This window comes from Neohortaea acidophila, assembly GCF_010093505.1.
Source record: "Neohortaea acidophila strain CBS 113389 unplaced genomic scaffold BDY17scaffold_5, whole genome shotgun sequence".
NCBI classification, from domain to species: Eukaryota; Fungi; Ascomycota; class Dothideomycetes; order Mycosphaerellales; family Teratosphaeriaceae; genus Neohortaea; species Neohortaea acidophila.
The window spans coordinates 355,900-375,217 of NW_022985514.1; the positions used below are offsets into that span (position 1 = coordinate 355,900).

At 56.0% G+C, this 19,318-nt stretch overlaps 12 protein-coding genes across 12 annotated transcripts; 7 read left to right on the forward strand and 5 right to left on the reverse strand.

Annotated features, from left to right (window-relative positions):
- Positions 1-8: 8 nt before the first annotated feature.
- Positions 9-1,645, reverse strand: BDY17DRAFT_296664 (ras family-domain-containing protein). Its single transcript, XM_033733487.1, has 4 exons — positions 1,360-1,645; positions 1,178-1,292; positions 803-1,078; positions 9-706 (listed from the first exon to the last, which is right to left on the reverse strand). The coding sequence occupies exons 1-4, from the start codon at positions 1,606-1,608 to the stop codon at positions 477-479; spliced, it is 870 nt and encodes a 289-aa protein (XP_033589605.1). The 5' UTR covers positions 1,609-1,645; the 3' UTR covers positions 9-476.
- Positions 1,646-1,957: 312 nt separating this feature from the next.
- Positions 1,958-2,522, forward strand: BDY17DRAFT_296667 (uncharacterized protein). Its single transcript, XM_033733488.1, has one exon. The coding sequence runs from the start codon at positions 1,972-1,974 to the stop codon at positions 2,149-2,151; it is 180 nt and encodes a 59-aa protein (XP_033589606.1). The 5' UTR covers positions 1,958-1,971; the 3' UTR covers positions 2,152-2,522.
- Positions 2,523-3,096: 574 nt separating this feature from the next.
- BDY17DRAFT_310114 (uncharacterized protein) lies at positions 3,097-3,813 on the reverse strand (the record flags this gene model as incomplete). Its single annotated transcript, XM_033735400.1, has 5 exons — positions 3,097-3,240; positions 3,291-3,413; positions 3,492-3,557; positions 3,612-3,726; positions 3,779-3,813. The coding sequence occupies 5 exons, from the start codon at positions 3,811-3,813 to the stop codon at positions 3,097-3,099; spliced, it is 483 nt and encodes a 160-aa protein (XP_033589607.1).
- Positions 3,814-4,106: 293 nt separating this feature from the next.
- Positions 4,107-5,177, forward strand: BDY17DRAFT_323803 (uncharacterized protein; the record flags this gene model as incomplete). Its single annotated transcript, XM_033737083.1, has 1 exon — positions 4,107-5,177. One exon carries the CDS (start codon positions 4,107-4,109, stop codon positions 5,175-5,177), a length of 1,071 nt encoding a protein of 356 aa, XP_033589608.1.
- Positions 5,178-5,206: 29 nt separating this feature from the next.
- Positions 5,207-6,159, reverse strand: BDY17DRAFT_140162 (uncharacterized protein). Its single transcript, XM_033729499.1, has 3 exons — positions 5,726-6,159; positions 5,438-5,666; positions 5,207-5,384 (listed from the first exon to the last, which is right to left on the reverse strand). Exons 1-3 carry the CDS (start codon positions 6,067-6,069, stop codon positions 5,214-5,216), a joined length of 744 nt encoding a protein of 247 aa, XP_033589609.1. The 5' UTR covers positions 6,070-6,159; the 3' UTR covers positions 5,207-5,213.
- Positions 6,160-6,638: 479 nt separating this feature from the next.
- On the forward strand, positions 6,639-7,091 carry BDY17DRAFT_310117 (uncharacterized protein; the record flags this gene model as incomplete). Its single annotated transcript, XM_033735401.1, has 1 exon — positions 6,639-7,091. One exon carries the CDS (start codon positions 6,639-6,641, stop codon positions 7,089-7,091), a length of 453 nt encoding a protein of 150 aa, XP_033589610.1.
- A 610-nt stretch (positions 7,092-7,701) lies between these two features.
- On the forward strand, positions 7,702-8,450 carry BDY17DRAFT_323806 (uncharacterized protein; the record flags this gene model as incomplete). The annotated part of the gene is made up of 2 exons (XM_033737084.1): positions 7,702-8,066; positions 8,123-8,450. The coding sequence occupies 2 exons, from the start codon at positions 7,702-7,704 to the stop codon at positions 8,448-8,450; spliced, it is 693 nt and encodes a 230-aa protein (XP_033589611.1).
- A 373-nt stretch (positions 8,451-8,823) lies between these two features.
- On the reverse strand, positions 8,824-10,788 carry BDY17DRAFT_323807 (uncharacterized protein; the record flags this gene model as incomplete). Its single annotated transcript, XM_033737085.1, has 1 exon — positions 8,824-10,788. One exon carries the CDS (start codon positions 10,786-10,788, stop codon positions 8,824-8,826), a length of 1,965 nt encoding a protein of 654 aa, XP_033589612.1.
- Positions 10,789-11,412: 624 nt separating this feature from the next.
- On the forward strand, positions 11,413-12,921 carry BDY17DRAFT_316606 (uncharacterized protein; the record flags this gene model as incomplete). Its single annotated transcript, XM_033736023.1, has 5 exons — positions 11,413-11,732; positions 11,780-12,041; positions 12,286-12,656; positions 12,729-12,844; positions 12,881-12,921. 5 exons carry the CDS (start codon positions 11,413-11,415, stop codon positions 12,919-12,921), a joined length of 1,110 nt encoding a protein of 369 aa, XP_033589613.1.
- Positions 12,922-14,225: 1,304 nt separating this feature from the next.
- BDY17DRAFT_250715 (uncharacterized protein) lies at positions 14,226-14,846 on the forward strand (the record flags this gene model as incomplete). The annotated part of the gene is made up of 1 exon (XM_033731100.1): positions 14,226-14,846. A coding segment is annotated over one exon (621 nt), but the record flags the coding sequence as incomplete, so codon positions are not given.
- A 42-nt stretch (positions 14,847-14,888) lies between these two features.
- On the reverse strand, positions 14,889-16,376 carry BDY17DRAFT_310121 (uncharacterized protein; the record flags this gene model as incomplete). The annotated part of the gene is made up of 1 exon (XM_033735402.1): positions 14,889-16,376. The coding sequence occupies one exon, from the start codon at positions 16,374-16,376 to the stop codon at positions 14,889-14,891; it is 1,488 nt and encodes a 495-aa protein (XP_033589615.1).
- Positions 16,377-16,940: 564 nt separating this feature from the next.
- BDY17DRAFT_279870 (MFS putative major facilitator superfamily transporter) lies at positions 16,941-19,168 on the forward strand. Its single transcript, XM_033732034.1, has 6 exons — positions 16,941-17,245; positions 17,312-17,609; positions 17,666-17,933; positions 17,991-18,727; positions 18,780-18,849; positions 18,903-19,168. The coding sequence occupies exons 1-6, from the start codon at positions 17,219-17,221 to the stop codon at positions 19,006-19,008; spliced, it is 1,506 nt and encodes a 501-aa protein (XP_033589616.1). The 5' UTR covers positions 16,941-17,218; the 3' UTR covers positions 19,009-19,168.
- The last annotated feature ends 150 nt before the right edge of the window (positions 19,169-19,318 follow it).

Sequence of the window (19,318 nt, forward strand, 5' to 3'; positions counted from 1 at the left end):
ATGAAAGTACGAAGGAGGAGATGAGGTACGGGCGAGATGGATAAAGTAGTTTTCACTTGAAATCAACAGAGCGAGCTACACCCGCCAATCGCCACCGCATTTCAACAAGAAGAATTCCATCTAAAAGACCAGGCGACGAATTGAAAGCACAGAACTTGACCTCCTGCAGCTCCAGTACTCCATCCCCGTTTTCGCCGCTCGACGCCCACTCCTCTGCAAAGCAAACGAAAGGGAAAGACCTGGACGCGAGGCGGGCCGAGAAGATGACAACAAAAGTCTTTTGAATGTTATGGTGGTGGTGGCGGCGGGCTCGCCAGGCCACAATCATGCAACCAGTCAATCCAGCTTTCGGGGCATTGTCGCCGGTCCTCCCTTCCATGCGCCACTGATGGCGGGCCCCGTCGCCGCGTTTTCCATAACCAAATGCGAGCATGCGCGTCGAAGGAGGAGGGACTTCGCGAGACACTGCCATCGCATTACATGACCACGCACTTGCCGCAGCATCCGGCGTCTTTCTCCTCGCCATCCATCTCCAACTTCTCGGGCGACCTTCGGGGGTTTGCGCCGCCTTGGTAGCCTGACATGTCCTTGTTATATCTTCGAATCTCCCGCACGATGTCGTAGAAGGCGTTGTCGACGTTTATCCGCGATTTGGCGGAGGTTTCGATGAATTGGCATCCGAATTTCCGCGCGAGTGCTTTACCCTCTGTACACAGCGGTTTGATGTCAGCCAAAGCGTGCCTTATCGCCAAGTGTGCATCCACGCAGCCAAACATCTGCTACCAAGCTCGCTGAGACGTACCTTCGGTGCTCACTTGCCGCTCGTTCTCCAAATCGCACTTGTTGCCCACGACGATGATGGGAAAGTAGTCCTTGTCCTTGACTCTTAATATTTGCTGTTGAAACGTCTCGATCTCCTGGAAGGACTGTCGCGACTGGATGCTGTAGACGAGGAGGAAGCCTTCGCCCGTGCGCATGTATTGTTCGCGCATGGCGGAGTACTCTTCTTGGCCAGCGGTGTCGAGAACATCGAGGAGGGCGACCTCGTCGTCAATGACGCATTGCTTTCGGTAGGAGTCTGGAAGGGCGATGGAGGAGTGGTTAGCGAGGGGGTATGTGGCGACAAGAGCAGTGGAGTGGAGAGGAGAGGAGCAGAAGGGCAAAAGATTGTGCGCACCTTCGATGGTAGGGTCGTATTCGTCGACAAAATGGCTCTGGATCAACTGAATGGTCAGGCAGCTCTTGCCCACGCCACCGCCTCCAACAACGACCAATTTGTATTCCCGAAGGAACTGAGACATAGCATTAGCATTGACGTGCAGGCCGGGTAGGACCGAAACGGCGGGCGGGCGAGCGCACTTTGGATGCCATTGCGGATGAAGCCGGGCGCGCAGATGGGCAGCAAACGGCGGGATGGGTGGTGGGTGGAGGCTGACAGATGGACGGGGCAGTTGAAGAGGCGTCCAAAGGTGGGAGAGGGCGAGGAGAGCGAGTGGTCGGGGATGGTGGCGAGGATGATGAGGCAAGGGAGGGAGGGTGGTTGCTGATGGACGACGGCGGACGGTTGAAGTTGGACCCGAGGGACGCTGTCCGATCTGCAGGGTGCATGTGGTTTTTGGATTTGGGGGGCGGGCCAGGAAAGTTTGTTTCCCCAGGCCCAGGAAGGAAGGCGCGACCAGGGCCTCAGGCAGTGGCGTGCAAATACGGGCAGGAGCGAGCACCTCTCCAACTCGTCTACACAGTACTTCAACCCGTCCGACACTCCGTCAGCCCTCGATATATTGGAACACGCGATTTGATGTGACGCAGAAGCCTGTGGCCACTCGCGCCCGGCAGCCAATGCGATGAGCGCAAGCTTCACTGCCCTGAGCAGGCGTTTGTGACGGGGGCTTTTGCAGCTTAGGCGCTGCAAGCCTCACAATCCATCCGCGCGGCCCTACTTCCGCCAACACGCCTGGCCTACATGAAGTGATGATCCGATCCTTTTTACTTCCCTCTACGCACCGTCCGGCTCGGGAGGCCATGTCGTGTCGTGCTGCGCGGAATGGGCCCATCACGCCCCATCCTCATCACGAGCCATCACGAGCCATCACGACAATATCGGAATGGCGAGCGATGAATAGAGTTTACCCTCCGCCCGTCACAACCTAGTGTGCTGCCATTGCCTTTCTAGCTCGAGCTCGACCAACCTCCGCCTGCTTGCCTGGCCCCTGATTACTCAACGGCTCATAGGCCTACCTTTTGCAATCACGATAACTCGCGTCGCGAGGTGCATCGTAAGCTGGCCTTGGAGGCTATCATTCCGCTCGCTCTCGCCCGACTCTATCTCCACCTTGTATGATTCAATCCTGTGGCCAGGTGAGCATCATGCTTCAAGTCGGCTATTCGATACAGCTTTGGTAATGTGATCGACACGGAACTCCTTCCCAGGAGCTTAGCATTGTCGGGCTCTTTTCCGACGGCGCGGCCGACGTTCACGCCGGCCAAATGCTGCACATATCGCTGGGACCTCCCCTCTCCCCGCTGCACAATCCTGCCTGGAAAGGTGCCAACGTCGGGGCGCACGGGCGCCAGAGAGCTCGCCTCGCTCGCGTGGTCTACCGAGTGCGCTAATCTGCTTTTCGATGCCTTGCAGGGATCGGGAAACGACCGTGACATCTCTCCTCTCCGACCCCGTCTGTGGTAGGGGCAAGCGCTTATTAGATGGCTAACCTCCAAAAACCCGCGCATTCATCTTACCTGTGGTCGAATAGCTGGCCGTCGCGTTGCCCGCGCTGAATAGATCTAGCACCTCAAGGCGTCTGCTGGTTTTTGCATCGGTAACGTGCGATGCATGCAAGATCCGATCCGATGCTCCACTGCAGAGCTTTCTGCAAGCCATGCAGGTACATGTGCAGTGCCGAGAATGCCCTGTTCGTCTTGCATGTCACTGCTGCTTGATTGCTTCGATCATGTTCTCTACAGACATCGGAATTGCACGGAGATAACAAGGCGTGTCTGGTCGAAGGTAAGGGCATTGGCAGATATGAACAGGCTCTCCAACTAGCGTGTCGCTAGAACGGTTCCTCGACCGAGCTTACACCCAATGCAATGCCATCACGCTCTTCGAATGTCCCATTGAACATTCGTGATGCTCACTTCCTCCCCCGCCTTCTCGTCATAGTCAAACCACTCGCCTTCGGTCAGATCGATGCCCGAGAACTTGGTGCCGGACTCGAGGCCCACGGCCTGCCATTCGCCCTGTCTGGCGTAAGCTTCATCGGCAAGAGGCAAGGTTGACAACGACTCACATCTGCTTTGAACTCGATAAATTCCAGGCCTCTGCAGTCCATGATGATCACGTTCATCTGCTTTGGCGGATCTTGTTGCGCATAGGATTTCGGCGCTTCGAGAATGTTGGCCGAATGCTCTCTCTATACACGGAAGAAATAGTCAGGCCTGGTTGTTCTTCGCGCCTTCTCGCATTCGCCACTGTGGCAATGGAGGCAGACCTTACAGTTCTTGCACCTCCACACGAAATTGGCCTCTCCGCGGCTACCAGATTGCTCATTTTGCTCCTGTCGACACATGATCAGTCCGTGTTGAGTCCAGAGTGTCCGATGGTGACTTACATGGCGGCTCACCGAAACCCAGTTGGGGTGCACCTCTCGACAAGATGTACATTGCACCTTGAAGGTGTAGTAAAAAGGGTTCTGTTCGCTGTCCTGAGGTATGAGGTCCGTGACTCTGCTCATCATTAGACCGTGCCCATACTCTCGAATGTGGCAACTCAACATACCCATTCAATTCTGCTTTGATAGCCAGCGCCAACATTGTGCCGTGATGTGGATATTCCAGGCGGATGGTTGAAGCATTCACCACACATCGCCAAACCGCTTTGACGTCCAAGCTTCGGCTAGCCAGCCAATGAACGCGCCAGCCCGAACTTCTGTCGCGAGCCTTATTACTCTGGCGTCACTTCCGCGACCTTCACATCAAAGTCAACACTCGCATGTGCCTAGGATCACGGCGACTGACCTTGCAATGCGCTCGTACGAACTCACACTACATGGTCCTGGACTTCGACGGAAACGTCTCAAACACCACCGGTGATTCCTGCCGACGCGATGCCTCGCAACCTGCCATGGCAGACGGAAGCCGCCGATGAGAAGACGAAGGAGAAGAAAGTTTCCACTTCCACACGCGCTTCAGCAGAACACAATGAAAGCAGCTCAGAAGACCTTGTGGATGCCGATCTCAACCCCATCCGCCCACCGGCGCGGGGACCGCCGAGAAGCAAACGTCGAGCTCACCGCACACCCTCCACCTCCCCACCGCCCGCTCCCCCAGACGTCGAGTACATGCGCGAAGGCTTCCACGCCGACGACATCTACATGATGGTGGAAGACGAGTTCTTCTCCACCGCCAAGATCTTCACCCAGCATTTACACCATGCCGAGTATGTCCGATATAAGAGGTTGGCGGCATCACGAGGGGCGGAAACGTTGGAGAATATGGCGCGGCCGACAGATGGCAGGACGCAACAGAGCGACAGCTTGAAGCTGCAGATCGAGGCGCGAGGGAAGGCGGACAAACTGAGGCAGGCAATCAGGCTGGCAACCAAGGAACTGAACGGAGCGGGCAGTGGGGAAGAGGACGATTATATGAATGATCCGCAGCTGGCGGGCCTGATGACGGGAGAGAACGTCTCGAGGGATCTGTCTGGCGTTTCAACACTGAAAGCTAACACACGAGCGGCTGCTGGGCTGTTGCAGAGTCCACGCAATGTTGAGCGAACGCGGGATGTGATTGCTGATCGATCCGCGATCAAAGCCGCGCCAAAATTCGCTCCCGCCAATGGCAGGGTGGGCGGGTTGATCAAGGAAGAGGAAGAGTCAACAGCGGACGAGGACGATCTGGATGCACTACAGAAGGATGCACGACGGGCAAACGTCAAAGTCGAGAGCATTCCCTCCCGTACGAAGCACCTGGGGGAGCCACCAAGCAACAACACGGCGCCTCGATCCAACGCCACGCATGCAAGTGGTACGGTCAAGACCCAAGAGCCCTCGAGCACGTTCAGGGATACGCAGACTTTCGATTTCCTCGCGAAACGCAGAGCAGAACGAGAAAAAAAGAAGCGAGAAGAGGAACGGCAAGCGAAGCGGGCAATCGATGTGCCAACGTTCATCATATGATGGATGGATGGGTACAGTCTTGACTGCTCTATGTGCTCACCACTTCTCGTACATGGGTCGGATGTCGATTTCGTTGGTGAAGCACCTCTTGCTCTGCGTATGCAGATTCCAGTAACTCTCAGCAATGTCATCGGCGCCAATCTTCGCCTCGTGCGGCTGATCCTTCAGCCAGTTCTTGGTGGCCGGGATATCGATTACGCCATCGATCTGAGATATGGTCATCAGTCTGCGAGGGCAAGCGGGAGTGAATTGGGACTTACCACGGCGTGCGCAACATGCACACCTTTAGGAGCAAACTCCTTCGCGATCGAGGTGGACAAGGCGCGCAGGGCGAACTTGGCACAGGCAAAGCCGGACATTTGCGCATTCGCCTTGACCGATGCAGTGGCACCGGTGAAGATGAGGGTGGGTGGGTGCTTGGCCGAGGAGTCATCGGCATGCTTCAGCAATAAGGGAAGGGCGTGCTGGGCAAAGATCAAAGCACCCTTGCTGATGATGCGACTTTCGTCAGCTCGTCTCATCTCACAATGATAAGCGTGTCGTCGTACCAGCTCACGTCCCAACTGCCCACAAAGTCTTCCACCTTCATCTCTAACAACGGTCCACGAGCAAATCTCCCGGAAGCGTTAAAGACGGCCGCGGCACACGCAGCATCCTTGTATTCCGCCTTGATCTTCGCAAACGCCGCGTCGACGCTCTCCACGCTCGAGACGTCGGTGCTGATGCCAATGGCCTTGCCGCCGCTCTTGTTGATCTCTTGCACGAGACCTTCGTAGTTGTCGGGGTTGCGTGCCATCAGGACGACGGGATAGGCTTTGGCAAAGCGACGGGCACACGCTGCGCCGGTACCCGGGCCCACACCGGCGACAATGGCGAAGGCTTTGGAGGCCATGGTGGTTGAGGCGGGGTGGAGGTGGTCGGAGCGGGCAGCAAGTCTACTCTTTGCTGCGATTGAGGAAGCCGTTGCGACGACTTTGGGAGGGGGTGAAGCGGGAGTAGAGAAGATAGGGATGGTGGATGAAGGAGAGGATTGCGTTTGAGCAACTTATATGAGTTCTCGTGGTTGTGGTTGATTAGCAATACACAGTCAAGATCCAATGGCGGGGTCCACTCAACCCCGCCATGTAACTATCTGCATGTGTGGATAGGCCATGAGTAATCAGGAAACCCGTTCAGTAATTCGCTGCGAATCTTCCCGCGGCCATTTGGAGGCCAACACTCCAGTTTGCAGATGGTTTGATGTTCGACGTGCAATGCATTCCCTATAACTCGAATCGAGTCTCTGCGGACCTGAGCATTCCAGGTTGTGACGGAAGCTGCGATGGGCGTGCCCCGCGATTGAGTCCACATGCATGCTCGCGGCTTACTCATCTCCCCAGCTCGAGTCCATCCCGGCCATTGAAGCTCTTATCACTCCAGCGGCTCTCGACACGAATCATCCTCAATCAAACCCTTCAGAGAATGGACGGCCTACAACAACGTCTGGATGCTCTACCCGCAGAGCTCCACGCCCAAATCTACGATCTCACCTTCACCGCCGGGCCGGCCGTGTACGCAGTCAACGCGCATTACCGTCCGCCGGCCAATATGCAAGTGAGCCATGCCACCAGGGGCAAGGTGGCACCGGAATACTATGCGCGCACTCAATTCCACTGCACTGACCACCTCGAGTGCTTGCAATGGCTGCTCTCTCTCCCGCCTGCTCACGTGCAGATGCTGCGCGAGGTGCACTGCGAGTCCGTGGCTTGCTCATGGATCCTCGATCTCTTCGAATACGAAGTCAAGGTGCAGTCTTCCTACCTTCTGTACCATCTCCATCTGCGCGGAATCAAGCTGCCCGACTCGATCTTGTGCTTCCAGGTCAGTAAGAAGGACAAGATGTACGCCGATTACCACTGGAAGCGGTATCTCTGAGCCCAGGGCGCGGTCGCTGTTTGCATCTCCCAAGGCAGGGAAGCACTCGAAACGGCAGGCGCTCGCATTGACGACGAAACGTCTCGGCAATCATCGAATGGTACCGTCGCCTGCGACTGAACCTTGGCCGTCGCTCCTCGCTCTCTGCTCTCTGCTCGCATCTTGCTGGGCATCATCCCGAGTCATTTGCAAGGCTGGCCTTCTCTGCACCGTGCTTTTTGACACAATGGGCGAAGGCACTGCTGCGCCACTTTCCACGGTCAATGCTCGACATCAAGCTTGTTTGGTCAGCAAACCGGTCTCGGAAGAGAGATGTCGTTCCGATAGGAGGCAAGGCTGACGCCCCACTTTGACGCCGCTGGAGCAAACGGGCCAATGAGCTTCGGGCAAACTATGTTGCCTACGACGTCGTGGAGGACAACCGCCCTCCCTCCGATTGAGGCTTGTCTGCCTGTAGGCTGCCATCTACTGAAGTACACCCTGTCTCCTGCCCACATCCACCACGAATATCCGTCCTTACGTACCCAGCCGCCAACGCAATCATCATCATCATCATCATCATCATCATCATCACCTGACCTGTCGTCTTCACCATCCCTCCCTTCTCGCCATGACTCCCCACTCACACCACGACGTGGCTCCATGCCTCTCCCCCTCCGACCATGTCCTCCGCTGGATATCTGTCCTGTCGCTGGTACCCGCGCTGGCCTTCATGATCCCTTATGGCAGATTTTCCCACCAAGCCGGAATCACCGTGCTCGTTATGATCCCCTTGGGTTTCTCCTCCCTCACCGGCCTCTTCCATCTCAGCAAGCGAGTCGACGTCAAGAGTGTCACCATTTTCCTCGATCTCTTCATGGCATCTGCTCTGCTTGGTACCCTCATACCTGCCTGCATTTTCCTTTCAGACAGTTGGGGCTGGAGGGATATGGTCATCCTCGGGTCGTATGGCACCATGTTGATGATGGTCAACTTGTACATCCCACCCTCCACGCCACTCGCCCCACACACATGCTAATCATCCGTCTTAGCTGCATCCACATATGGATCGCCCTTCGTGAACTCGGCATCTACGAGGGCATCAGATTCCACCTCTCCAACATGTCCATCTCGCCCACCTGCCCTCACTGCCAAAAAGACTTGCTGTTTCGGCAAAACCGTTCGCCCGGCTCGCCCCGCACTCCAGGTGGCTACGCCCCGGTCACTCTGCACGACAACGAAGCCGAGGGACGTCCTTCCATGTCCAAGGACCCGGTGCCCGAAGTGGCCGAGTACCGCGATGCCCGGCCCAGCAACGACGAGTCCGAGTACCGGGATGCCCGGCCCAGCACCGACGACGAGACGGCCAATCTCGTTTGATTTCAGTCATATGACATCAGAACTGAGCCGGCAGCGGGCTGAGTGTAATCTGGTACGGCACATGTCAAGTAGAGACTGGCCAGACCATGATGCGGGCGAGGGGCCAAATGATCCTGCAAGGAAGGCGTGAGTGGCTGGAATGTTTGCGTTGGTAATATATACAGACTACGCTCTGATCGGTTAAATGTACAAAGCATGGCTCATCGTTTCCCCATTTGGGGGAGGCACGCTGGGGGAAGGAATCTAGTATGCATCCGAAGCTCATCGTTTCCATCGTCCTTTGTAACTTCGTCAAGCAATCCCCTCGGTTGTGAATCCCAGATATCTGCGCCGTGTCCTTTCCTTCCGTAACGCCGGTCTCGCGTGTCGAGACCTAATCGAGCAGGATGACTCCGTCGTCTTCCTCTACCACCACCGGCTCTCCCTCATTCCCCTTCGATCGCTTGTTCGCAGTCTCCGCTTCGCCTCCATCTTCCGCTGGTCGCTTTCTTTTCGCCCCGTTACTAGGCATCAGCACCGGTTCAGGCTCTTCCTCGACGCCGTTCGCTGCCTCATCCGGTGCCTCTTTCTTCGGCTTGAGCGGCAGCTCGATCGTGTCCGGTATGAGGTGTAGCACTTCCACCCCCGAGTCATCAGAAGCGGCGGGTTGGAGTGTGGTGCTCAACACGAGGTCGACTTTCGGCTCATCGTCGTCATCCATGACGGTGATGAAGTGGCTGTTTTGCCCATCAATCCCAACGTCCGCAAGGGACTTCTCCAGATTGTCATGCAGCTCTGGGTCGTACTTGATGACTTCATTGATGGTGATTGAGAAGTCTTCGTAGCCAACTCGCTGTTTCAACAACTCCACCAAATCGCGCAATTTTGGCTGGCCGGAACTCGGTAGTGCCAATTTGGCGTAGACGGGCGAGCATACTGCACAGTCCGGATTGGGTGGTGCCAGGCCTTGGGGCATGATGAGCCTTTCCGTGCTCGAAGATACCAGGAAAACGGTCTTGGCACCGCCCAGAGGCAGCTCTTCCTTGCTGTCCGAAGATTTCGAATGGTTGGCCGCGGACTTTGTCGCTGTATCGGCGGCAGGCAGCTGCGCACGTAGAATCTTGAAAGCCTCCAGAACGCAAAGCCCAGCCGTGAGTGCGTTGGAGGTCGCGATCGCTGGAATGATGTTGCCGGCCATTTGCTTGATCTCCCATTCGCTGTGCACCGGAATGCTGAAGATGTGTGATCGCAGGTTCGCTGCAGCTGCAACAAAGTCCAGAGTGTCTTTGTCGTCCTTGTCGAACTCTATTACCTTCTCGCCGGCTTGCATCCGACTGCTGAGCGCTTCGATGCTGCAGCAAAAGACTGAGATATTCTCGAGTAACGTCCACACTTTTTGGTCTTGCTTGGACGCCCTTTGCCCCTGTTTGACCCAATCTTCCGACGAAGCGTCGAGTTTGAGCGGCTCGGGGGCCTTCCGACTCTGCCACATCTCCGTCATTGACCGCAGCCGCTCAATGTCGTCGCGGAAGACCTTGTTGAACACGTCGCGCGCAAAATCGCTTGTGCCCATTTTGTCGCGAATCGCCTTGAGCGCTTTGGCTTCCTCTTGCAGCTTGGCCACTTCTTTGGCGTTATCCTCGCTTGTGACTGCCATTTCTGCCGTTCCTGCGCCTTCTGTCTCGCTTGTTCCAAACAGTTCGGGGAAGAGATAGGACTTGGCCCACACGATGCAGTGGATGGGCTGTGAAGGGGTCGAGCGGATGGTGCAGATGGCGAAAGTCTTTTGGACGGGCTTGGGATTGCAATCGTAGCATTCCGTGACTCCCTTTCTGATAGGTTGAACCTGTCCTTTGAAGCCCGTGGTGCCACTCTCAATCAGCGGCACATTGGCAGCCAAGCACATCTTGTTGACATGACGGCGGGCGGCGAGATTGTCGAGAGCATTGAAGACGACATCGAAGCCCTCGAAGAACTCCACGGAGTACTGGGCGTCGAAGATATTTGCATGGTGTGCATCGATGTTGACGTCGGGGTTGAATTGGCTTGCCGTCTCCTTTGCGACAAATGCCTTTGGTTTCTTGATGTGATGCTTTCGGAAGAGGAATTGTCGGTTGAGATTACTGAGATCGATGGTGTCGAGGTCGATGACCACTATCTCCGCCTTGCGCGGGGCCGAGCCCTGTGCTTCCTGAGCGTCTGTCTGAGTTGGGGTGTAGCTACCGAAGCCGGAGCAAACGAGGTTCTTGAGCAGCTCGCATCCAATTCCACCAGCGCCCACCAGCAACACACGGCTCATCAACACATTCTTAATGAGAGGAGATCCGAGCGACTGCCTGAGGCCGTTCTGGCGCGGCATGATGCAAGCTGCGAGAGATCGATGTCGGTTGAGGGGAGGTCGATGAGGGGGAAGCGCTGGAAAGTTTGAAGGATATGTCGCGAGCGTGCGTCGAGATTGCAATCGCGCCTAGAGGTCTGAAGCGTGGGACTGCCGAGGCGACAAGCATAGACGATGGAGGAGGAGGAGGAGGGGGGAGGCGCGCAAGCGCTCCAGGTCAATGAGAGCGGGAGCCGGAGGCACACAGGCTCATGATTTCGTTTGGCGGGAGATGGATGGGGCTGCGGAGGTGAATGTAAGGGAAGGGCGACGGACGGAGCACGTGCCGGAGCTAAAGGACAAGAAGCGCAACGCCCAAATGAAGGTGGTGAAGTGAAGGTGACAGGGAGGAGGAGGTGAAGGAGAGAGGCCGTGAAAGTGCCGTCAAAGTGAGGCTCGGCATTGAAGTCGCATCCCTCCCGATTCGTCTCCGTGACTCGCGTCGCACCAACACACCTGCCTCTGTTCTGCAAAGGGCGCTTTAGGTTTGGCGCTAGCGTCAATTCAATTCTGGCCTCTGGATTTGACGATGAAACATGCGCCAGGTCAATCAATGTGAATCGCAACAGCGTGATCGACAGCGCTCGTCGATCGTCAAACCCCATCATGAGTGACGACGACGTGGATCCAGAACTGGTCGAGCTACTGCGCCAACGCTTTGGGCTTTCCGGACCTGCTCAGGACGGAATTTCAAGCGATACAGGCGTGTTGAAAGATGCAGAGTACATCTACAACAACGCCATCGACGTGTCAATCGACATGTACGGCACCAAGGCCGCGGCGGAGAGCATACACGAGGCCATGCTACAACGCGCCTACTCCACTCACACCTGGAGCGAGCACGAGCTGCATCCGACCAAAAGTCAAGGCCTGTCGGACGTCGATCTTGTCAATTTCGTCTTCACCATCGATCTATTGAATTTCTCGTAGGTCCTACCGTCATGTGAATCATGGCTCTACTGATTGTCGAAAGCTTCTGGTCCGAATTACCGGACAGCGAGCGGTTTCAAGTGGAGTACAAAGGCAAGCGATACACGGGCTACAAGAGCCTTCTGGCCTGTCTACAGCGTGCGCTTGACGAGGGAATTCCAGCAACCACGCCTCGATTTTGGGTCGACAAAAGCTGCTCCGACGAGACCTGGAAGCATGTTTTTCGAAGTGCGACGGAGGAGGAAATACCACTGTTGGCGCAACGGATTGCCATTCTCCGAGAGTCAGGCCAAGTGTTACACCAAGTAAGGCCCTCATTGTTGTTGCACCACTTGAGTAAATGTGCTGAACGCCCAGGAATTCGGAGAGGTCGATCCACGATTGAATAACGTGGATATCGTATCCCCACAGCCCCAGCCGAATGGCTTCGCTGAAGCGAACCCTGCGATTACGAGTGCGTTGGGCGCTGACGACGTGGCTGAACGTTTGCCAAGTGGCTCCGCGGTCTCCGCAGCTGCCGAAGCCATGGATCATCCGTCTGACGCCCAGTCCAGTCCAGATCTGAGTGTTGTGCGTCTCTTGGAGAAGGCCGAGCAGTCTGCGGGGAAGCTCGTCAACCTGTTGGTCAAGTACTTTCCATCGTTCCGGGACGAGGCGCGATTTGAGGGGCGGAAAGTGCGGCTGTACAAGCGGGCACAGATTTTCGTTGCTGATCTTTGGGCGGCGTTCAACGCCACCGGCTACGGCATCTTCCACGATATCGGACATTTGACAATGTTTGCAGACTACCGAGTGCCACAACTGCTACGCTCGCTTGGAGTGCTCAGCTGCAGTCCGCCACTGGAATATACGATCCGCGACAAGAAGCAAATCGCATCAGGGCAAAGTTGGGAGGTACAATTGCGAGGGTGCAGCATCTGGTATGCACGTGTGTTCCGGCTCCCGGGCAAGCGAGGTCGAATGCTGACTGCAGGTAATTTCCCGTGTAACAGGGCGGTCGAGCTCATCCGGCGGGAAATTCTGAAGCAGCATCCCGATGCTGCTGGTGTGAATGCCGTTCTCATCGACTTCTTTTTATATGACCTCGCAAAGGAGCGAGAAGCAGCAGGTGCGTATCGCGTGCATTCCTATCCCCATTCTCAAGTCCGCGAGGGCCACAGTGGCGTGGATGGCTTGCCGGCTTGAACGCCTGAATCAAGCCAGGCCGGTCGTGATTCGGGAGGTGACGCCTGCCAAACGCGGTAAGATGCAGCAATAAGTGGAAGATTTGGGTCAAGGAGGAGGACATGAGGTTTCGCGCCATGGCGAGAGTCGCAAGTGAAACCGGGCTAATGCGCGGGCCGGCTTTAGCATCGCCCCAGCACCCACTCAGCGACCATCACCACACCCGCGGCATCTTCTACTGACGCCCCTCGCGCGTTTCCATCTTCACGACGTCTTGGGTTTCATTCGCTGTCAAAGATTAGACGTCCAGCATCATCTATGACAGACTGCGCAACACACACTGTTCGCGCAACTCTATATCCCCGTTGAGGCATCTCGACCGCGTGGAATGTACAGCCGTTGACGCTAAGCCTCTTGGCCGCGCTCTCTGCAGACTTCTAGCCTTTGGTGGCGTGCGCTCTCCTGGCCGTCTGGCGGTACCGGGCGGCGTCCGTGCCACTTCACTTGCTCCCCAATGGCGTTTTGGGAGATTGATTGGCTTGATGGCGTTACCGAAAGCACTCCCTCCCTATACGAGCAGCACCTCGCCAGTATGGTCTACCAGGTAATTCCGTGGGCTCTTGCTTTTAAACCCACCGTCCCGTCCCTCCTTACCCTTCCCTTCTCCCACCCTCCTCCCACAGCCTTGTCAGGTCCATTCCTTCGTGCACTCAGTCGTTCATTACTCCCCGGCGATCGCTAGCTCGATCAGCTCTACACTCTTTTACAAGCACATCACACAACAACGACAGCAGGCTCTGTCGGTATCATCCTACGACATGCAGATGCTCTCCACCCTCACGCTCTTTTTCGCATTGAGTGCCGCTGTGCCTCATGCTCACAATCATTTGAGGCTCCATAAGCGCCCCCTCAGCGGTAGGGACGACCTAGCCGCGGCCAATTTGTTTGCACGACAACTCAGCCCCGTTGGAACGTGTGGCGGCAACACCGGCTATGTGTGCGCTCCTGGCTTCTGTTGCTCGCAATGGGGATATTGCGGTCAAGGCACCGCGTACTGTGGGAGCAGTGCCTCGACTGCAACGACGGCGACCGCCACTGCCATTAACACTGGTGGCGGAACCAAAACGGGCTCCCCGAATAAAACTTCCTTAACTTCTTCGACTTCCTCAACCACCAGCTCCGCGCCCACATCGACCAGTACTTCTACCAATGGCGGTGGCGGAGGCAAAGGTGGAAAGGGAAAGGGCAAGGGCAAGGGAAAAGGCAAGGGGAAAGGAAAGGGAAAGGGTGGAAACGGCGGATCAGGATCGGGCGCGGGTCTCGGGAACAACTACACATTCTACTCTGGCGACGGTTCTCCGGCGGACGGATGGCCGACCACAAATCAGTGGATATCCTTTGAGGGAATGTGGGCTGCCAACGAACCCACAATCGCGATTTCCTGCACTCAATTTGCGGAGCAGAATCCCTCGACCACCGAGATCAGCGAGCTGAAGGCTGCCATTCAAAGCGTCGGCGCAGCTGCAAGCATCGATCCACGATTCATCCTCGCTGTGGTGATGCAGGAGAGCAAGGGCTGCGTTCGTGTCATTACCACCAACGGTGGCGTTGTCAATCCTGGTCTCATGCAGTCGCATGATGGATCGGGGACTTGCAATTCAGGCGGCATTGGAGGACCTGGATTGGTTCCATGTCCCAACAGCGAGATTGTCCAGATGATCAAGGATGGAACTGATGGCACTTCATCTGGGGATGGGCTGCAGCAGTGCCTGTCGCAATCGCCGGGAACCACCTTGTCTCAAAAGGTGTACCAGGCCGCCACAATCTACAACTCGGGCAACCTTCCAGCAAACCTTGACGACAACACCTCGACTAAATGCTATGCTTCTGATGTCGCGAACCGCTTGACAGGCTGGACAACGGCCCAGACGAAGTGTTATTTGTGATGAAACGCTACATAACCTGTACAAAACTTCAATGGCTGCCATTCAGTCCGCGCGCGCAAACACGTTCCATTTCCATCTGCGTCCGCCAACCTGACTTGCCCTTCGCTCGCTATGTGTAGATGGCAATGTCGATACTACCACGCAACTCTTCAAGGAGCGCTTGGTGGCCGAGTGATCGCTCTCACGAGGACTCTCAAGGCTCGGCGTCTCGTCCAGACAGCCCAAGCAGCGCTTGGCGCTGGGATGCTTCTGAAACAGCGCGGAACGGACAGCAAAGGTGTACAGCTTCCACGCCGCTTGGAGGAGGACCAGATCGGCGAGGAGCACTGCAATAACTATATCGCCAAGCGGCTTGCGTTGGGGCACCTGACAAAGGTAGTTGGTGGCGATGACCGAGGCCGTAAGATCCAGCGGTCCTGTCGGATTGGGGCCGGCTTGCCTCGCGTCATAGCTCTCGGATTCCAACTGGGAGAAAAAATAGACGGTGGAATTTTGTTCGATTTCGTGAAAGTCGGCCGTGAAAGATTGGAGCCTTTCAGCGGTGCTCAAGATGTTTGACTCGGGAGGGGCGAACGTTTGCCCGAGATCCGCCAGGACGGCCGAGTACATTGACTTTGCAAGGCTGTCGACGGGCTGCCAGATGGGCGGTTTGGCTTGAGCACTATCACCTAGCTGGATCATATGCCCAAGGGTCTGAGGGGGGTCGCTGGCGCCACCAAAGTACATCCCGGACGATGCTGATGGCGTGAGGAAATAATAGGTCATTTCGAAGAAGTCAAGGCTGGTGATGTTATTATTTCCGCTTGGCGTCAAGGTGACCACCCCTTTGCTAATGGTTGGTTTCATTGCTTCGGCGACGGTCCAGGTAGTCGTCGATAGTTGCGTCCAGTAGGCCGACAATAACGATTCGGCCCAGAACATGGCAGATCGAGCTATTGGATCTCTGGCGACGAAGACTGTGCTTCCTGGAATGGTGTATGGTGCAATCCCGTCGTACAGGGCTGTTGCATTAAACATCATGGGTCCAATGGGACCATATATGTGGCAGGTGATGAATGCTCGAACCTGCACGTTCCATTGCGTGTGTTCCAGATTGCTGACGTCCTGGTCTTGCGAGCCGTCCAGCTCCATTTGAACCATCGGGATGACACATCCCGATATTATGTTGTTCATGTACGGGAGTGACGGCAAAGCAACCGTGCTCTCGTCATTCTGGTATATGCTGGTGATTGTCCATGCTAGGCCACTTTGATTGGTAAAGACCAGGGAATTTACCGGCAGGTTCGCAGGCTGGCATGTCGGGCGAACGCTGCTTGTCAGATATGAAGGCCAATGGTTGAACCAGATGCCTTCTCGGATGGTGCTGTTGGGATCGTTGGAGTACTGCACGACGAGCGTGTAGCTATTCTGCACGAAATTGAGGACGGACAGCAGTACCGCGAGGACCAACAGGCCCACGATGGCAACCGGAGTGAACCATTTGTATGGATATGGACGGATGATTGAGTAATTGAAGAACGACGAATGCATTGCACAGAATTGAACAATGCCTCTGAAGACCAATGTGAAAGAGTGGAAAACAAACCTGATATGGGGAGCGACGATGGATCTAAAAATGGCATCGGGGGCGGCGGGCAAGGCTGTGCCGCATGGGCGGCTACTGTGACACAAGGCGCCGGTGCGGTGCACGACATTTCGAGGGGAGAGAGACGGCAGCTGCAACTCGCAGCGTATCATTCCGGGCCTGCGCCTGCACGGTCGTTTCGACTAGGCTTGTTGTGGACGACGTGCGCGATCGAGATGTCACGGCGGTTAAACAGCGTAAGCGTGGAGTCAGCCTGATTGCAGCGGGTAAAGAGGGCAGCCTCGGAGGTTGGGTGCATCTCCGCGTTGGGCCACGTGGGGAGAGAGCGGTCCACGCGCGACTCGCGTGCTTCATCATGCCCTGCCGTATGGAGAAGCTCCATGAGACCACACTTCCGCTCAAGAAAGGAAACCGACCACACGATTGTCCGCTCGACTGATCGCCAAGTCCAACCAGGCGCCAGATGATCCCCACACGTGGACCGCGTAGTATCGGCAACTACCCCGCAACCTGAGTGCGCCATGGCGCGGGATCAAGTGCCGACCGCGACTTCACCAGGCCGTCGGTGGCGGCATCGCGGAATACCGGCACGCTTTGCAGAGAGCCATGCGACTCCCGAACGCACGTCTGTCGTCCACTGCAGCATGAGTCCGGGGAAATGGGGTGGCCCCAGACGACCCACAGCACACATATAAGAAGTCGGCCGCGGTGGTTGTTCTTGCCACCGACCATCTCTTCCACCCACTGATCGTGTTTCCCTTGGACATTACTTGCCCCAGCCGTAGACATGGCGCTCACACCCGCCTGGTATCAGGCAAGCTTCTTCTTCCATCTCCCCGTCAAACATGGTGCAAGTCATTGCTAACACCGACCCTCACAGTTCCTCGTGTGCGTCTTTGCCTCCTTAGGCTCGTCGCTGTACGGGTACGATCTCGGTGTCATCGCCGGAGTCGTGGCATCCCCCAACTTCATCAAACAGTACAGCCCCAGCACCTCTGAGACGGGAGGTGTCGTGTCGATCTTCACCGGCGGTGCCTTCCTCGGTGCCTTCCTTGCTGGACCGATCGGAGACTGGCTGGGTCGTCGTAAGACTATCCTGATCGGCGCTGTAATATTCCTGCTCGGTGGTGGATTGCAGACCGGTGCCCAGTCGTTGTCTTTCCTCTATGCTGGCCGCGGTAAGTTCCATTTATCGCTAAAGACGAGCAGAACATCGGACTGACGCTTAGAGTAGTCCTCGCGGGCCTGGCCGTTGGCTTCCTGGTCATGATCGTCCCTATGTACCAGGCTGAGCTAGCTCATCCCAACATTCGTGGGCGTGTCACCGCGCTCCAGCAGTTCATGCTCGGCATTGGCGCACTGATTGCTGGATGGACCACGTATGGTACGAACAAGAACCTGCCTAATTCGGACTCAAACCAGTGGAGACTACCGCTCGGGATCCAGCTGGTTCCCGCTGGAGTGCTCGCTCTCTTGATCATGATCTTCCCCGAATCTCCTCGGTCAGTCCCTCCTACCATGCTTCATGTCCGTCATGAATACTGAGATGCAGATCATAGCTGGTTGATTGCCCATGGCAAGAAGGATGAAGGCCTCCGCACGCTTGCCCGTCTCCACTCGAGAGGCGATGAAAATGACTCGTGGGTTCGCGCGGAGTATGGGCAGATTGTGGATATGATCCAATACGAGCATGAGCATGAGGCCCAGTCGTACAAGGAGCTCTTCACCAACAAGAGCTCGTTCCGCCGTCTCTTCCTGGCCGTGGCCATCCAGGCGTCCATCCAAATGACCGGTGTGTCGGCCATCCAATACTACAGCCCGGTGATTTTCGCTCAGATCGGCATCGGCCTCGACGATACCTTGAAATACCAGGGCATTTCATCAGTGCTCGCCATCTTGGCGCAATTTGCTTGCATTTTGCTCATCGACCGAGCTGGGCGTCGCTGGACACTGATCGGAGGCAACCTCTTCAACTGCCTCTTCTTCATCGTTGCCACTGCCCTGCTTGCAAGCTTTCCCCCAGGCACTACGCATAACGGCAGCGCTTCCTGGGCGTTCATCATCTTCACCTGGCTATACAACATCAGCTTCTCTGGCGCGTGTGGGCCGCTCTCATGGATCATTCCGGCTGAAATTTTCGACACTCGGACTCGCTCCAAGGGAGTCAGCATTGCTACGATGACCTCGTTTGCCTTCAACACCATGATTGGTCAAGTTACGCCGATTGCCATGGCCAACATTGGATGGAGATTTTATCTGCTATTCGTCGTCTGCAACTTCACCAACGCTGTGTTCTGTAAGTCAAAGTTGGTTTGGGCTAGTGCGAAGACGATACTAATAGTCTACAGTTTGGGCATTCCTACCGGAGACTGCTAAGCGTCCCTTGGAAGAGATGAACTATCTCTTCACTAACGCTCCGTAAGTGTTTGCCATTCTCGTCAGAAGGAGACAAGTGACTAACAAGAGTGCAGATACTTCGTTCCAAGTATGAAGAGAGATGTGTTTGAAACGTACGACTTGGAGAACAGGAGGCAGGAGGTGGAGAAGGAGGCTCATATTGCACAGCAGAAGGAATAGTGCGGAGGCATGGATGATCATCATGGTTGGTGTACGCGACGATGCTGGTTGCTTTGGGTATTTGAATGAAGTAAAGCTATAAGACAAATGAGCAAGTCAAAGGTGTCACACTCCATGTATATTGAATAGCTCCACTTACAGCACGAACGTGCCTTGGCCGTATTTCGACGTCCCCGTCCCACAATCGTTGGAGGAGGCCTCCCAATGCAGAGTCGCGTGCTTGAGAAGGGCAGGTTGGCCTGCGGGAGATCGGCCTGGAGCGGCGAATTGCAGCCTCGTTTCCTGCCTGATCCGACATTCCGCACGATGG

Coding starts and splice junctions, on each gene's coding strand:
- BDY17DRAFT_140162 (XM_033729499.1), bottom strand. CDS start 6,069: ATGGCCTCCAAAGCCTTCGCCATTGTCGCCGGTGTGGGCCCGGGTACC. Junction 5,667..5,725: donor GGCAGTTGGGACGTGAGCTG/GTACGACGACAC, acceptor TCGCATCATCAG/CAAGGGTGCTTTGATCTTTG. Junction 5,385..5,437: donor TGCATGTTGCGCACGCCGTG/GTAAGTCCCAAT, acceptor ACCATATCTCAG/ATCGATGGCGTAATCGATAT.
- BDY17DRAFT_296667 (XM_033733488.1), top strand. CDS start 1,972: ATGATCCGATCCTTTTTACTTCCCTCTACGCACCGTCCGGCTCGGGAG.
- BDY17DRAFT_279870 (XM_033732034.1), top strand. CDS start 17,219: ATGGCGCTCACACCCGCCTGGTATCAG. Junction 17,934..17,990: donor ATCTTCCCCGAATCTCCTCG/GTCAGTCCCTCC, acceptor TGCAGATCATAG/CTGGTTGATTGCCCATGGCA. Junction 18,850..18,902: donor TATCTCTTCACTAACGCTCC/GTAAGTGTTTGC, acceptor ACAAGAGTGCAG/ATACTTCGTTCCAAGTATGA.
- BDY17DRAFT_296664 (XM_033733487.1), bottom strand. CDS start 1,608: ATGCACCCTGCAGATCGGACAGCGTCCCTCGGGTCCAACTTCAACCGT. Junction 1,293..1,359: donor CATCCGCAATGGCATCCAAA/GTGCGCTCGCCC, acceptor GCTATGTCTCAG/TTCCTTCGGGAATACAAATT. Junction 1,079..1,177: donor ATACGACCCTACCATCGAAG/GTGCGCACAATC, acceptor TCGCCCTTCCAG/ACTCCTACCGAAAGCAATGC.